The following is a 14,897-nucleotide window of genomic DNA, read 5'->3' as shown; positions in this document are numbered from 1 at the left end:
TCATTCGGATCTGCAGGGCACATGGCACTGAGTGGTATAAAGTAAATGCTGAAAGTATTCTTCTGTCATATGTATCCCCCCCATTCCACGACCACACACACACAACCCCAGCTCTTTCTTTTCCTTTATTTCCTCTCTCCTTTCTCCCAGCTTGGGGCTTCCCTCATAGCTCAGTTGGTAAAGAATCCGCCTGCAACGCAGGAGTCCTGGGTTTGATCCCTGGGTTGGGGAGATCCCCTGGAGAAGGGAAAGGCCACACACTTCAGTATTCTGGCTTGGAGAATTCCATGGGCTATATAGTCCATGGGGTTGCAAAGAGTCGGATACGACTGAGCAACTTTCACTTTCACCCAGCTTTGTTCATTTTTCTTTTTCACATCTTCATCTGTGCCTCAGGCTAGAGAGTGGTACCTCACTCCCACCCCTCCCTACTTTCCAAGCATCCTTTAGTGCTGCTACATTCAGCGATATGCCTTAGAAACAGGTCTGACTGTGGAGGCTATCTCAGGGCTGTGTCTGCCTCTCCGCCTGTTGCAGCAGAAACAGGAAAACAGGTTTCTGCCTGGCCAGGTCCCACTGCCTCAGGCGCATTCTGAACCCACCCACTGGGAATCTTGATGTCCTCAAACAGCAGCATAAACTCCCCTGCTTTTTCCAGCACAAATCATCCCTGCCATTAAAAAGTGAAAAGACTGACAATTACCATCTGCTAAGACTTTGTTTTCCCTTCTTCTTTTGGCACGTTCTTTTGCATCTTTCTCCAGAGATGCCAAGAAGGCTTCTGACAACGGAGTGATTTCAAATATTAAAAAAGAAAAATCCAAATACTATAATCAGTTCTTTAGCTCAAATTCAGAAGAAAGCCACTTTAGAGTTTTAGAGCCACACGTTTCATGCATACACATGTAGGCACATGCACACATGTGGGTGCATGCGTGCGCACGCACACACACACACAGACACAGACACACACAGATTTCGGAGACAACTGAAATGACATTTTCTTAATTTGACATTAAATGGGAATCCGTGTGATGTATTATTATACATGATGACTATGTCGGTGCTTCAAATTTGAATTATGCCTTTTAAAAGAGTTTTTCTTTGAAGACGGACTTTTTTGGTTCCACTTAGCATAATGAGCTGCTGAGCTGAGCAACTGAGAAGCTCTCTGGATCCTTCTGAGTAGCTAAAAGTAAATTGGATGAAACAGAATAACTGAATTCAGCGTACAAAAGATTGGCCAGGAGAACACAGGAAAAATCCTCTGAGCACCATCCTCTCTGACCACTAGTAACAGAATTGGGTGATCAGTAGGTTTTTGTTTATGGTTGTTTGTAAGCCCAGAGGCTATAATTTAAGGGTCTAGAAGCCACAATCAATAAACACTGACTTTAAATGAATAATACACATTGGGAAGAGAGATGCTGTCCTTACCTGTGTTTATTTCATCTGCATCCTGCAGGGCACAGGTTATCATAAAAACAAAGAAACAAATTTCAAAAACTACTCTCTTATTTACACATATACAAACCAAGAAGGCAGATAAATTTCAAGGGGGGAGTAGAGTCCTTTCCTTTAACCATAATTCTAGAAGGCTGCAAATTCAGGCTTGCTTTAAATCAAGAGATCTGATTATGGCATAGTTGTTATGCGGCTAGTCTGCAGAAACCAGGGACTCTAGCTGTGGCTGTATGAATTGGAACTATGAGTTAGTAAACTGTTACATTAACAGCTTAAAAATGGTCCTAATCTCAGTGGGTGGAGAGGCCAAATTTTCATTAAAACTAACCAAAAGGATTGTGTAAGGATGACTCAGAAAGACCAAGAAAAATATATCAGAGTTTATACTTCCTTGTGAAAAATGGAGTGATTCTAAAGAACAAGTCTATTTCAGCCTCACCAGGCAGTTGAGATTAAACCACTCCTTCCTCTGTTTCATGCAGGCTTCCTTGCTGTGTCCACATAGATAACTCCACAATAAGGAAAGGGCACCTTCGTGGGAGCTTGTGGGGGACTGATCATGGTCTTGTTCACGGTGGTCCTGCACTCGTCCTCCTCTCGGCCCCCCTCTGTAAACTGCAGTCTCTTTTCTGTCTCAAGGACCGCTTTCTCTCGTACGACTGGATCATCAGAATTCATCTCCTGAATTAAACTGGCTAGAGGAGAAATCAGGTGAATCATTCACATAAGGTCTTCAAAAAGAAAGACCCTATTCAATATCAATGATGGTGCAGTAAATTTCATGCGGAAGGACTTTTATTTTTTCCAGCTTTTCTGAGATACAATTGACCCAGGACAATGTGTAAGTCAGTGTACCACATGGTCATCTGATACAGGTATACAGTGAGAAATGATTCCCAAACCAAGATGAGTTAACATATTCATATTTCAGTTTGTTTTTGTGAGTGGTGAGAACATTTAAGATCCCCTTTCAGCAACTTTAAAGTGTACAGTGTTGTTAACTATAATCACAATGCTGTTTATTAGACTCCCAAAACGTATTCACCTACTACAGAGTTTGTGTAAATGCATGTATTTAAACATCTTAACATCTCGCATGTATTTAAACATCTTGCATTCTTTTGCAACTTAGCTTTTTTCTCTTAGTATGCTCTAGAGATATGTTCTTGATACAAATAGTTCCGGTTGATTCATTTCACTTATTTTACATAGGTGACTCATTCTTTCATTGATGGACCTCCAGGTGTTTTTAATTTTTTTTCTATACCAAATAGATGCTGAGTTGAATACATGTATATATTTCCCTATGCACATATGTGACATATTCTTTAGGCTGTATCCATTTGTATTCCTACAAGCTGTGCACGAGAGTTCCTGTGCCTCCACATCCTTGTTCACACTTGTTGTTATACTTCCATGTCGCTTTCACTATAACACGTTTATCTCCTTAATGTTGTCATTTGCCTCTTCTTGAATGTGACTGGGATCCAGCATCTTTTTATTGGTTTGTAGGCCATCTGGATTTCCTTTTCTGTGAATTGCCTGCTCATATTTTCTATTGGGTTGTTTGTCTTTTTCTTATTATGATTGTTTTACATATTCTGGACTGTTATACATATTTGTGAACATTTTCTACTTGGGTATGGTGTGTTTTTGTTTTTATGGAACCTTCCATTGAAGAGATTTTCTATGTGTTAAATGTACCAATATTTCCCCTTATGACTTATGCTTTTGTGTATATTAAGTTTACAAATACACTCTTGTGTGTCTTCTAAAAGTTTCAACATTTTGTTTTTCTCATTAAGGTATTTAATCCACCTGGAGCCAACTTGCTCTTTTTTTTTGACTGTGCGGATATGCAGGGCTCTTAGTTCCTCAACCAGGGATCAAACCTGTGCCCCCTGCAGTGTGAGCATGAGTCTTTAACTACTGGACCACCAGGAAGTCCCCTGGAGCTGACTTTGTGTAGGACAGGAGCACCATTTGTTTAAGAATCCCTGCTTTCTCGCCGATACACTGCGTCATCCCTGTTTCATGCTGCATGTGTGAACCTGCTCTAGGGCTCTTCATTCTGTTCTACCGGATGACCTGTCTTTTTCAGCACCAAAACTGCCATGCATAATTACTACAGCTTTATAAAAAAACTTGAGCATCTAGTAGGGGGATCCCACCTTCTTATTTTTCTGCAAAATTTTCTGCACTTTCGTGGCCCTTTACCCTTTCATGTGAACTCTGGAATCAGCTTGTTGAATTCTACACGGAACATTCTGGGGATTTTGATCTATCCCAGGTGGCACAAGCAGTAGCACTGTTCGTCGCTCAGTCGTGTCCATCTCTGTGACTCCATGGACTGCAGCCCGCCAGGCTCCTGTCCACGGGATTCTCCAGGCAAGAATGCTGGCGTGGGTAGCCATTCCCTTCACCAGGGGATCTTCCCAACCCAGTGATCAAATCCGGGTCTCCTGCACTGAAGGCACATTCTTTACCACCTGAGCCACCACAGAAGCCCCCCTACCTCCTAGAGTAGAGAATATTTTATCTATAATACCAAAATAAATCCATCAAAATGTATGCAGGACCTTTATGGAGAAAATTATAAAATTTGATCAAAAGAGCTCCCAGTGGTCAAAATGGAAACAATTTGAGCAAGAAAACAGACATGATAGTTTTGTATTAAATATCCATGAGTCTGTATGGAGATTTACCTTCAGTTCAGTTCAGTTCAGTCGCTCAGTCGTGTTCGACTCTTTGCGACCCCATGAATCGCAGCACACCAGGACTCCCTGTCCATCACCATCTCCCGGAGTTCACTGAGACTCACGTCCATCGAGTCAGTGATGCCATCCAGCCATCTCATCCTCTGTCGTCCCCTTCTCCTCCTGCCCCCAATCCCTCCCAGCATCAGAGTCTTTTCCAACGAGTCAACTCTTCCCATGAGGTGGCCAAAGTATTGGAGTTTCAGCTTTAAGTACTGGAGTTTCAGCTTTAGCATCCAGGGTCTAGCAACACTCAATACATAATGAGCACCCAAGAAATGAATGTATAGAATCTATACACATGTGGCTATATACATTTAAGTTACGTATAAATGAAATAAGACATCCCAGGTGGCACAGTGGTCAAAAATCTGACTGGCCATGTAGGAGAGGCAAGAGATGAAGGTTTGACCCCTGGGGCTTCCCTGGTGGCTCAGAGGCAGAGAATACACCTGCCCAACAGGAGACATGGGTTCAATCCCTGGGTTAGGAAAATCCCCTGGAGAAGGAGATGGTAACCCACTCCAGTATTCCTGCCCGGAGGATCCCATGGACAGAGGAGCTTGGTGGGCTACTCTGGAGGGTCCATGGAGTCGCAAAAGAGTTGGATATGACAGCGACTAAACAACAACTACAAATAAATGAAACATTAGGGGAACTCCATTAGTAGTACTAGTCACATTTCAAACCCTCGATGGCCACCTGCGGCCATTGATTACATCGTGCACACTGCAGATTATAGAACATATCTGTCATCACAGAAAGTTCTACATACAGTATTGACATCAATGGTATGGGAATGAACTTGGGGTATGAATGAGTGTTAGCCAGATAAATAAAGATGAAGAGGCAGAGGGAAGAAAGCTAACAGGCAGAGCATGAGCTTCAGGGGGGTGTGTGGGGAACAGAAGTAGTTTGTTGCTCAAGTGTGAGGTAAGGAGAGGCAAGAGGCAAGGTAGGGTCACGGGAGGACTCAGGTCCTGATGAGAGCTTGAAATTTATTGTGACTGCGGGAAGAATCCAAGCAGAGAAGTGTCTGGGTCAGATTTGCATTTTAGATACATTACTCTGTGGGGAGTGTGAGCCTAGAGGCAGGAAACCCAATCAGGGGGTTGTTGAAATAGTCTGGATTAGAGAAGCAGAACAAAGGGAAGTTGGGAGAGGACAGAGCTGAAGAAAGAAAGCAAATCCGAGGGCTGATTAAATTCAGGGCTGAGAGAGGAGGGGTAGGCCAGTATGACTTGTAAATTTAGGGGATGATAGTGCCACCAAGTGAGACGAGAATGATGGGGAGGGTAGGAGAAGCAAGTTTTATTAGGGGTCGGGGGACAGAGAGGAAAGAGACAATCAACTGAACTCTGGACACAGGAAGCTCCTGGTGTTTGAGGGACACATGGATGTGGCAGTTGGCATAGAGGCTGAAGATCAAAAACGCGGCTGGTGGCAATTGGGACGTGGGGTCATCAACAAGGGTGGGAGCTAAAACCACACGCTTGGGCTAAACCACCGGCAGAGAAAGCGGTGAACAGTGGGCCAGGCCAGAACAACATGTGGGGGACGGGCAGAGGAGAGGCCCGTGACAAACGCAGAGAACACACCAAGGATGAATCATCTATGAAGCTGCCTGGACTATTTTTAAAACGATTTTATTCTCTGGACCCACACAGCCCGTGAGAAGCGACAACTTCAATATGTTTCTATTAGATAAGTTTTGCCTTATTGTCGGTTTTCTTGTTTCTACTCTCTAAAAGTCCATGGGGTCGCAAAGAGTCAGACATGACTGAGCGACTGAACTGACTGACCCTCAAACAAGCTCCCTGAAGTCTGAACAGGGACTGGGTACTTCGGAATCTCCTGTATGACGGTCTGTGTGATCAGCGTGTCCTCTGAGAACTTGTCTGAGCTTCGGAAGGGTCTTCCTGCCTAGAGGAATAGACAGGGGTGTGGCAACCAGGAGCCGTCCATGTAATGTGATGGACACTAAGGGAAGCCATTTGACTTTGCCTCTGCAGCTCAAAGGGCTTCCCAGGGGGCACCAGTGGTAAAGAACCTGCCTATGAACGCAGCAGACATAAGAGATGCGAGTTTGATCCCTGGGTTGGGAAGATCCCCTGCAGGAGGGCATGGCAACCCACTCCAGTATTCTTGCCTGGAGAATCCCATGGACAGAGGAGTCTGGTGGGCTACACTCCACAGGGTCACAGAGTCGGAGAGGACTGAAGTGACTTAATACAAACGCACGTGCTGCAGCTCAAAACCAGAAATGGCTCTCCCCCCAGACAAGACAGATTCCAGATCAATGAGGCTCCTGAGTGACCTCAAACGGAAGAGCTAGGCTCACTGGTGATGGGGAAATGGAAGCTCCTTTTGACCTGCTTCTACACAGAAGGGGAAAGAATACGGAGAAGAGTGGTTGAATTCCAATCAGAATATTAACAGCTTCACTGATACCAATTAACAGCCAGAAAATTTTAGCCCCAGTCTTCAGTATTACTTGCTTCTCAATACCCTCTTCTGTTTAATCTCAGTGACATTTTTTTTTCCCTTAAGAGTCATAAACCTGTCAGGCAACCCAGGAACTAACTTAGAGTGATCATCTCTCTTTAGGCACTCCACTTTCCTAGAGTAAAATTTAATTTGTATAGGATTTACTGGTACTTACTGATTTCATCCACATTTTTAAGAAATTTCTGCAAGTCTTCCTCTTGATAGTCAGCCATTGTGAACCAGAATCCCTGAGGGAGGCAGCACAGACGATGAAAATTAATAATAATAAAACACTAAACAGAATTCATCAGGCTTATTAGCCTGCTAAAACCAAGAGCCAAGTGATTATTTTAAAGACAGATTTGTGTTTACAAAAGTCATGAATAACAAGCCGGGTGATCTATTTCATTCTGACTCCTGTTAAGGCCAAGGAACACTCATTACATGTAGTGATATTGCCAGAAAGCTGCCAGCCTCCTCCAACGGGGAAACTGCTCTGCAAAATGTCCCTACAAGGCCCACACTGACTGCTGATAAGGGATCCGGTGTGCAAGAGACCAGGGGGAGCAGCAGACAAGCCACCAGGGATAGAGGACACAAACCCTTGACTTTGATCTTGATGGGCTGGCCCAGCCAGAAGTTTGGACCTGACCTTGTGATAGGTAACCAGAAACAGGTAATCTGCATCTACATGTTCAAATTTCTTTAAAATATAAGCCTCGGGCTTGTTTCTGAGAAGTGAAGAGAAGCTACAAATTGACTGAGGGACTGGAACCTGACAGTCCGGCCTTATCTTCTTCTCTCCAGGTACTTTAGCTGGATCACCTCTCAGCTGTTTTTGAGTGAAAAGGCCTCACACTGTAGCCAGTGGTTCTCAAAGGTCCACCCACAGATCATAAAAATCAAGCAAAAACTGATTTAGTACACAGATTCCTCAGCCTTAGCCCAGAGCCCCTCAGTAAGCTTGAAAGAGTACCCAGAAGTGTACAGTTCTAAGCTCTCTGCAAGTAATTCTGATTACAGTTAGGTTTAATAGTCTTCAAATAGTCTTCGAATAGTCTTTAATAGTCTTCGAAGCCACATTTAATTGGAAATTCCAAATCTGCCAGGAACAAGCTGTGAATTATTTGATCTCTTTGAGATTCCACCAGTTATAAAAGCTGTGCTACCTTAGCTAAAGTCACAACCTCTCTGAGCCTTACAAGCCTCATTGGTTCTAGCAAACAGGGCTATTTGCAGACTAATTAAAAGTGCCAGGCACTCTCGATGATGACTGGTTATTGTGAGGCATCGTTATCTGTAAATCAGGGCAGGGGACTTGTGGCTTAACTAAATGATCCATAGGCTTCTTTCCAGCTCTAACAATTTAGGCTCTGATGGAACTGAGGCCTAGCCAAGTGAGTTAACGTGCTCGAGGTTAGGAGGGGCAGAAGGCCGGAGAACTACCCTGGGGCAGGCACCAAGCCCTCGGCTCCCAGGGCGGGGTCTGAGGGCGCTCCCTGCCTAGCCAGCAAACCCACGACGGAACGAGAAGGACAGGGCGCGGGGAGGCCCAGGAAGTTCTGCAGTTCGCGCTTCACCGGCTAGAAGCCGGCGGGTCTCCGGGAGCCTCAATGTGTGCTGGGGCCCAGACACGCCCCGCCCACCCGGCGCAGGAGGGCGGGGACGCGACATCGTTGCTTAGCAACTGCTCCACAGCGTCCACCCGCCCAGTGCCCGCCATAGGAGTCCTAGCCCACAGCTGATCCCGTCCCATCCACTGGAGCCCAAACTAGTGTCCTCTGCTCAGTTCTGACGGAGAGATCAGGACCAGACCTGAACGTGCGCAGGCTGGGCCACCCCGCTGCAGTTACCTGACCGCGCCACCGTCCGGACAGGAAATGGCGGCTGTGGGCTGGCGGTGGCCGACTCGAACCGGGGAGGAGCGGGGCCGAAGGTGGGCGTGGCTCTACCTCCGAAGCCCCGCCCCGCCCCGCCCCGCCCCCGCGCTCTAGTTCGGGAGCGCGCAGCCAAGTTCAGGGCCTGCTCGGGCCAGGGATCTCTGATCAGCACGAAGGAAGTGTGGACGGGGCGGGCAGAAAAGCCCAAGTGACCTGCGCTGATCCCTAAATGAGCGCCAGGTTTTCACCTCTTTCTCCTCTAGGATTGGGGCAGGGGCGGTGGTGTCACTTCCATTAGTTTAATAATCCTTGGCCCCAAACGGGCAAGGTCAACAGCGGTACTTGGGAGAGTCAGGCTTGCTTATTGGTATAGATGAGATCTTCGGAGAAGACAGTTATGTGACGACTCTGATCTTAAGTTTTCTCATGTGTCACATAGAGAAATGGCACTTTCTCATGAATTTTGGTTAAAGTACCAGGCACCTAGTCCAAAGGGATAAGTTGGTTATTATCCAGGGAGTCATAGGATTTAGAGCATGAGACTATGGACTCATTCATATTTTAAGAGAGAGAGGAAAAAGAGATTGATTTACTCTAAGGAACTGGCTCACATTATCATGGACGCTGTAAAGTGCACCATCTGCAGTTCACTTCAGTCGCTCAGTTGTGTCCAACTCTCTGTGACCCCATGGACTGCAGCATACCAGACCTCCCTGTCTATCACCAACTCCCCAAGCATGCTCAAACTCCTGTCCATTGAGTCGGTGATGCCATCCAACCATCTCATCCTCTGTCATCCCCTTCTCCTCCTGCCTTCAATCTTTCCCAGCATCAGAGTCTTTCCCAATGAGTCAGTTCTTCACATTTAAGGCCAAAGTATTGAAGCTGAAGCTTCAGCATCAGTCCTTTCAATGAATATTCAGGACTGATTTCCTTTAAGATTGACTGGTTTGATCTCCTTGCAGTTCAAGGGACTCTTAAGAGTCTTCTCCAACACCACAGTTCAAAAACATCAATTCTTCAGTGCTCAGCTTTATTTATAGTCCAATTCTCATGTCCATACATGACTACTGGAAAAACCAGAGCTTTAACTACACGAACCTTTGTTGGCAAAGTAATGTCTCTGCTCTTTAATATGCTATCTAGGTTGGTCATAGCTTTTCTTCCAGGGAACAAGTGTCTTTTAATTTCATGGCTGCAGTTACCATCTGCAGTGATTTTGGAGCCCCTCAAAATAAAGTCTCTCACTGTTTCCATTGTCTCCCCATCTATTTGCCATGAACTGATGGGACCAGATGCCATGATCTTGGTTTTCTGAATGTTGAGCTTTAGGCCAACTTTTTCACTCTCCTCTTTCACTTTCATCAAAAGGCTCTTTAGTTCTTCTTCACTTTCTGCCATAAGGGTGGTGTCATCTGCATATCTGAGGTTACTGATATTTCTCCTGGCAATCTTGATTCCAGCTCAGCTTCATCCAGAGTTCATGATGTACTCTGCATATAAGTTAAATAAGCAGGGTGACAATATACAGTCTTGATGTACTCCTTCCCAATTTGGAACCAGTCTGTTGTTCCATGTCTGGTTCTAACTGCTGCCTCTTGACCCACATACAGATTTCTCAGGAGGCAGGTCAGGTGGTCTGGTATTCCCATCTGTTTTTCCACAGTTTGTTGTGATCCACACAGTCAAAGGCATTGGTGTGGTCTATAAAGCAGAAGTAGATGTTTTTCTGGAACTCTCTTGCTTTTTCAATGATCCAACAGATGTTGGCAATTTGATCTCTGGTTCCTCTGCCTTTTCTAAAACCAGCTTGAACATCTGGAAGTTTACGGTTCACATACTGTTGAAGCCTGGCTTGGAGAATTTTGAGCATTACTTTGCTAGTGTGTGATATGAATGCAATTGTGTGGTAGTTTGAACATTCTTTGGCATTGCCTTTCTTTGGGATTGAAATGAAAACTGATCTTTTCCAGTCCTGTGTCCACTGCTGAGTTTTTCAAATTTGCTAGCATATTGAGTGTAGCACTTTCACAGCATCAGCTTTGAGGATTTGAAATAGCTCAACTGGAATTCCATCACCTCCTCTAGCTTTGTTCGTAGTGATGCTTTCTAAGGCCCACTTGACTTCACATTCTAGGATGTCTGGCTCTAGGTGAGTGATCACACCATCATGGTTATCTGGGTCATGAAGATCTTTTTTGTACAGTTCTTCTGTGTATTCTTGCCACCTCTTCTTAATATCTTCTGCTTGTGTTAGGTCCGTACCATTTCTGTCCTTTATTGTGTCCATCTTTGCATGAAATGTTCTGTATCTCAAATTTCCTTGAAGAGATCTCTAGTCTTTCCCATTCTATTGTTTTCCTCTATTTCTTTACATTGGTGACTTAGGAAGCCTGTCTTATCTGTCCTTGCTATTCTTTGGAACTCTGCATTCAGATGGGTACAGTCATCTGTAGTTGGCAAACTGGAGCTCCAGTAGAGTGAATCCCAGGCCAAGTCCAAGAACCTGAGAACTAGGAGAGCTGATGCCATCGTAGGTTCCAGTCTGAGTCCGAGTCCTAAGGCAGGAGAAGACCAATGTCCCAGCCAAATACAGTCAGGCAGAGACAGAGAGAGAGAGAATTCTATTCAGGCCTTCAAATGATTGGTTGAGGCCCACCCACACTGGGGACAGAGGTCTGCTTTACTCAGGCTCTTGATTCAAGTGTTAATCTCATCCAGAAATACCCTCATAGACAAACCCTGAATAATGTTTAACTAAATATTTAAGTACTTGTGGGTCAGTCAAGTCAATGCATAAATTTAACTATTACAAATATCTGGTCATCAGACTCAGAGAGCTTATCATCTAAGGAGTGTTAAAGCTCAATTAGCAAATAATCACTTAAATTCTCATTGTAATAAGAGCTGTAAGATGTGAAGAGTGAAAAACAAAAGTACCAAAGGGTATTATGTCTCCTCCAGTGGCAGGTGGGTTCGTTACCATTAATGCCACCTGGGAAGCCCAGCAACGGGTACTATGAAAGTTTAGTCTCAAACCTTGGAGACTCTCCCTGAGGACATGATGCTTCTGCTGAGTCTTAAGGGATCAGTGGGCGTTGACCAGCTGGAGAAGGAGGTGGAAGCAGAGGGGCTGCATGGACAGTCAGGAAGGAGCCTGCCAAGGACGAAGCATCAGCAGGAGGCCAAGCTTGGCTGTAGCCTGGAGCGCAGAAAGTTAGCGGTGCAAGATGAAGCCAGGCCAAGACCACACAGGGCCTTTGAGGGGTTCTGAGTCTTCCTCCTAAGTGCTACAGGCAGCTTCCAAGGGACTTTAGGAGAGGAGTGACATGCCAGATTTTTCATTTTAGAAAATTATTCTGGCTGCAATGTGGAGAATGATCTGGATCGAGGCCAGAGGAACACTGGGAGACATGTCAGAAGTTGTTGACAGTGTGTATTGGTAGAGGGAACAGAGGGGATTAGATGAATTTGAGTTGTATTTTGGAGGGAGAATTGAAAGCAAGGGGATAATAACAATGGCATTAGTTTTCTGGCTTGAGCCAGAATAGGGCTCTCCATTGGCTGAGATGCAGAAAACTGGAGGAGAATCAGGTGGGGAGCCAGATAATGAGTTCAGATTGATATTCAGTGAAAGATGCCCATGAGTTATTCAAGTGTAGATGTTGAGTAAATCAGCTGTCCTTTCATAGTTACTCTCCTCTTCTTGATATCCTCCAGCTTTTAGCAGAGCAGAGACACCTAGAACAGATTGTATTTCCCGGCTCTCCTTACCTCTGACTATTTCCTTATACATGACTGGGTCAATTAAATATAAGCAGAAGTGGTGGGTGCTACTTCTACATAATGTCATAAAAAAAAAAAAGATTTCCTTCTCTTTACCTTTTATTCTTGTTGGTTGGAATGTGGACACAATGGCTGGAGTTGGATCAGTCATTTTAGACCATGAGTTAGAAGCGGTATGCTGAAGATGGAAAGCCACACGGTAGAAGGAACCCATGTACTGACTGATGATCATGGAGTTACTGGACTGGTTTTGGACTACTGAACTCCATGTTTCTGGGTAGCAAAGCTATTTAACCTCAACAATATGTCAGGTTCTGGGATTCTACAGACTTCTGTGTTGTTAGAGTAACTGTTACGTTGGGTTTTCTGTCACTCCCAGTGAAAGAATGTTATCTGATATGCAAGGCATTGTTCCTTTATTCAGCCGTAAAGAAGGCTGAGCGCCGAAGAATTGATGCTTTTGAACTGTGGTGCTGGAGAAGACAGTCCCTTGGACAGCAAGGAGATCAAACCAGTCAACCCTAAAGGAAATCAGTCCTGAATATTCATTAGAAGTACTGATGCTGAGCTGAAGCTTCAATACTTTGGCAACTTGATGTGAAGAGCCAACTCATTAGAAAGACCCTGATGCTGGTAAAGATTGAAGGCAGGAGAAGAAGGGGATGACAGAGGATGAGATGGTTGGATGGCATCACTGACTCAACGGACATGAGTTTGAGCAAGCTCTGGGAGATGGTTGAGAACAGGGAAGCCTGGCATGCTGCAATCCATGGGGTCGCAAAGAGTCAGAACCACTGAATGACTGAACAACAATTCATTTATTCAACTGTTTAAAACTTGATTTCCGATTTTTTAAATTACACATATTTTCAAATAGTCCAAATGATGTCATGCAAAATAGAAATGGTGATATTTTAAAATAAAACATGTCAACTTTAAAATAATTTGTTGTCTGAAGAACTCAAACACCAGAGAAATTTGGCACTGAGATCACATAATTAAAAAGCATGTGAAGGACTTCCTTGGTGGTCCAGCGGTTAAGATTTTGCCTTCCCATGCAGGGGTGCAGATTTGATCCCTGGTTGGGAGCTAAGATTCCACATGCCTCATGGCCAAAAAACCAAAACATAAACAGCAGGAGCAATACTGTGACAAGTTCATTAAAGACTTTAAAAATAGTCCACACCAAAAAAGAAAAACAAAAACACAAAACCTTTAAATAAAAGCACATGACTAATGTTTTACGTTAGAAATTATTTTTTTTCTCTTCCAAATCATATTTCCATTTTACGGCACACCCCCCCACCCCCACTCCCCGCACACACACATTCTGAATCCTGTCCTAAATATGGGATGTTTTCATGCTTCAGTATCTTTCACTGATCAACATGATTCTCTGCAACAGAAGTATCAACAAACATCCCTGGAGTATTTGCTTTAACCCTACTATAAGTCTGGGGTAGAGCCCCAGTCCTCACACAGCTCAGTGAGGAAGGTGGATGCATAAACAAATTGTTCCAGGACTATGTGATAAGAACAGTCTAGCCATTAAGGAAGAGAAAATGGTGTCAGGCAAGTGCCCATGGAAATAGCAATTGACACAGTTAATGTGGAAGCTGAGTGTGTGGGGAGTGTTCCAGGCACAGGGGACAGACTGAGCAGAAATTTAGGAGGCAGGAAATATGTGTGAGAAAACAGAGAAGTTCAAGGCAGGAGTGGTAAGAGATGAGCCAATCAGAGATGTGGGCAGGGCCCAGGGTATCAGGGAGGGGAGCCACAGGGAGTGTGAAGTAGAGGAGAGACAAGGGAAAAGTCCAGGCAAGAGACAGGAGAGGGATCTCAGCAGGAGGCATGCCAAAGAGGGGGCAGGTGTGTGTGCTCCTAGGTCAGGCTGGAATAACAGAACGCAGCCTCCACAGGCTCTTGAGGCATCTTCGAAGTCACCTCCGTCTTGGTGACATCTACGTGGGTCTCTGTGAAGCCCACACCTCACCCAACAGGATAACTAGACTACGAATCTTTTGAGAGAAGGGATTTTGCTTTATTTTGTCTTAATACTCCCAGCACCTCGTGCTCAGTTGGAACTATAAAAAAGAGACATGTTGTAGAAGTGAGTTAATCTCTTGCTCTGCATGGAGAAAGGCTCAGATCTAAGTTACTCTAGATGGGAAAGGAATAACAGTGTTTATAGTTTCTCTGTTTCAGTCTTCCCAGGGAGCTCCATGCTGGAGGACAAATGCTGTGATAGTCACAAAATGCACTGCGGTATGAGACTGATCACCGTCAAGCGTCAGAAGTCCTAGGAAGCCTGGGTGGTGATGGACTGTCCACAAAGAAGCCAGGTTTCCTCCTGGTACGCGTACAGCAGGATCTTACCTCTCTGTGGTCAGGTGACTTGCTCAGTGCTGTAACTGTGGTCAGAAGAAGCGAAAGGGGCAGAAGCCTTTACGAGCCAGAGTGTGGCTTACCGTACGTAGCCAGCCCTTCCCCCTGCTCTGCAGCCAGAGAACGGAGTGTGCGTCTG

At 44.9% G+C, this 14,897-nt stretch overlaps 1 protein-coding gene across 5 annotated transcripts in view; it reads right to left on the bottom strand.

Annotated features, from left to right (window-relative positions):
• TTC12 (tetratricopeptide repeat domain 12) overlaps nt 1-8,641 on the bottom strand; it is a 46,784-nt gene extending 38,143 nt beyond the window's left edge. The window contains exons 1-5 of one of the 5 annotated variants that reach the window (XM_019975744.2): nt 8,561-8,641; nt 6,883-6,955; nt 1,996-2,159; nt 1,438-1,459; nt 704-781 (exon numbers count right to left, since the gene is read on the bottom strand). In XM_019975744.2, the coding sequence (XP_019831303.2) occupies nt 704-781; nt 1,438-1,459; nt 1,996-2,159; nt 6,883-6,940 (322 nt within the window). In that variant the 5' untranslated portion in view covers nt 6,941-6,955; nt 8,561-8,641. Of the gene's footprint in view, nt 1-703; nt 782-1,437; nt 1,460-1,995; nt 2,160-6,882; nt 6,956-8,522 lie in introns of all 5 variants that reach the window. The other 4 variants (XM_070803444.1, XM_070803445.1, XM_070803446.1 and 1 more) reach the window with 4 other exon arrangements.
• Nucleotides 8,642-14,897: the final 6,256 nt, after the last annotated feature.

This window comes from Bos indicus, chromosome 15 (assembly GCF_029378745.1).
Source record: "Bos indicus isolate NIAB-ARS_2022 breed Sahiwal x Tharparkar chromosome 15, NIAB-ARS_B.indTharparkar_mat_pri_1.0, whole genome shotgun sequence".
NCBI lineage: Eukaryota > Metazoa > Chordata > Mammalia > Artiodactyla > Bovidae > Bos > Bos indicus.
This window is presented reverse-complemented; position numbering and strand designations above follow the sequence as displayed.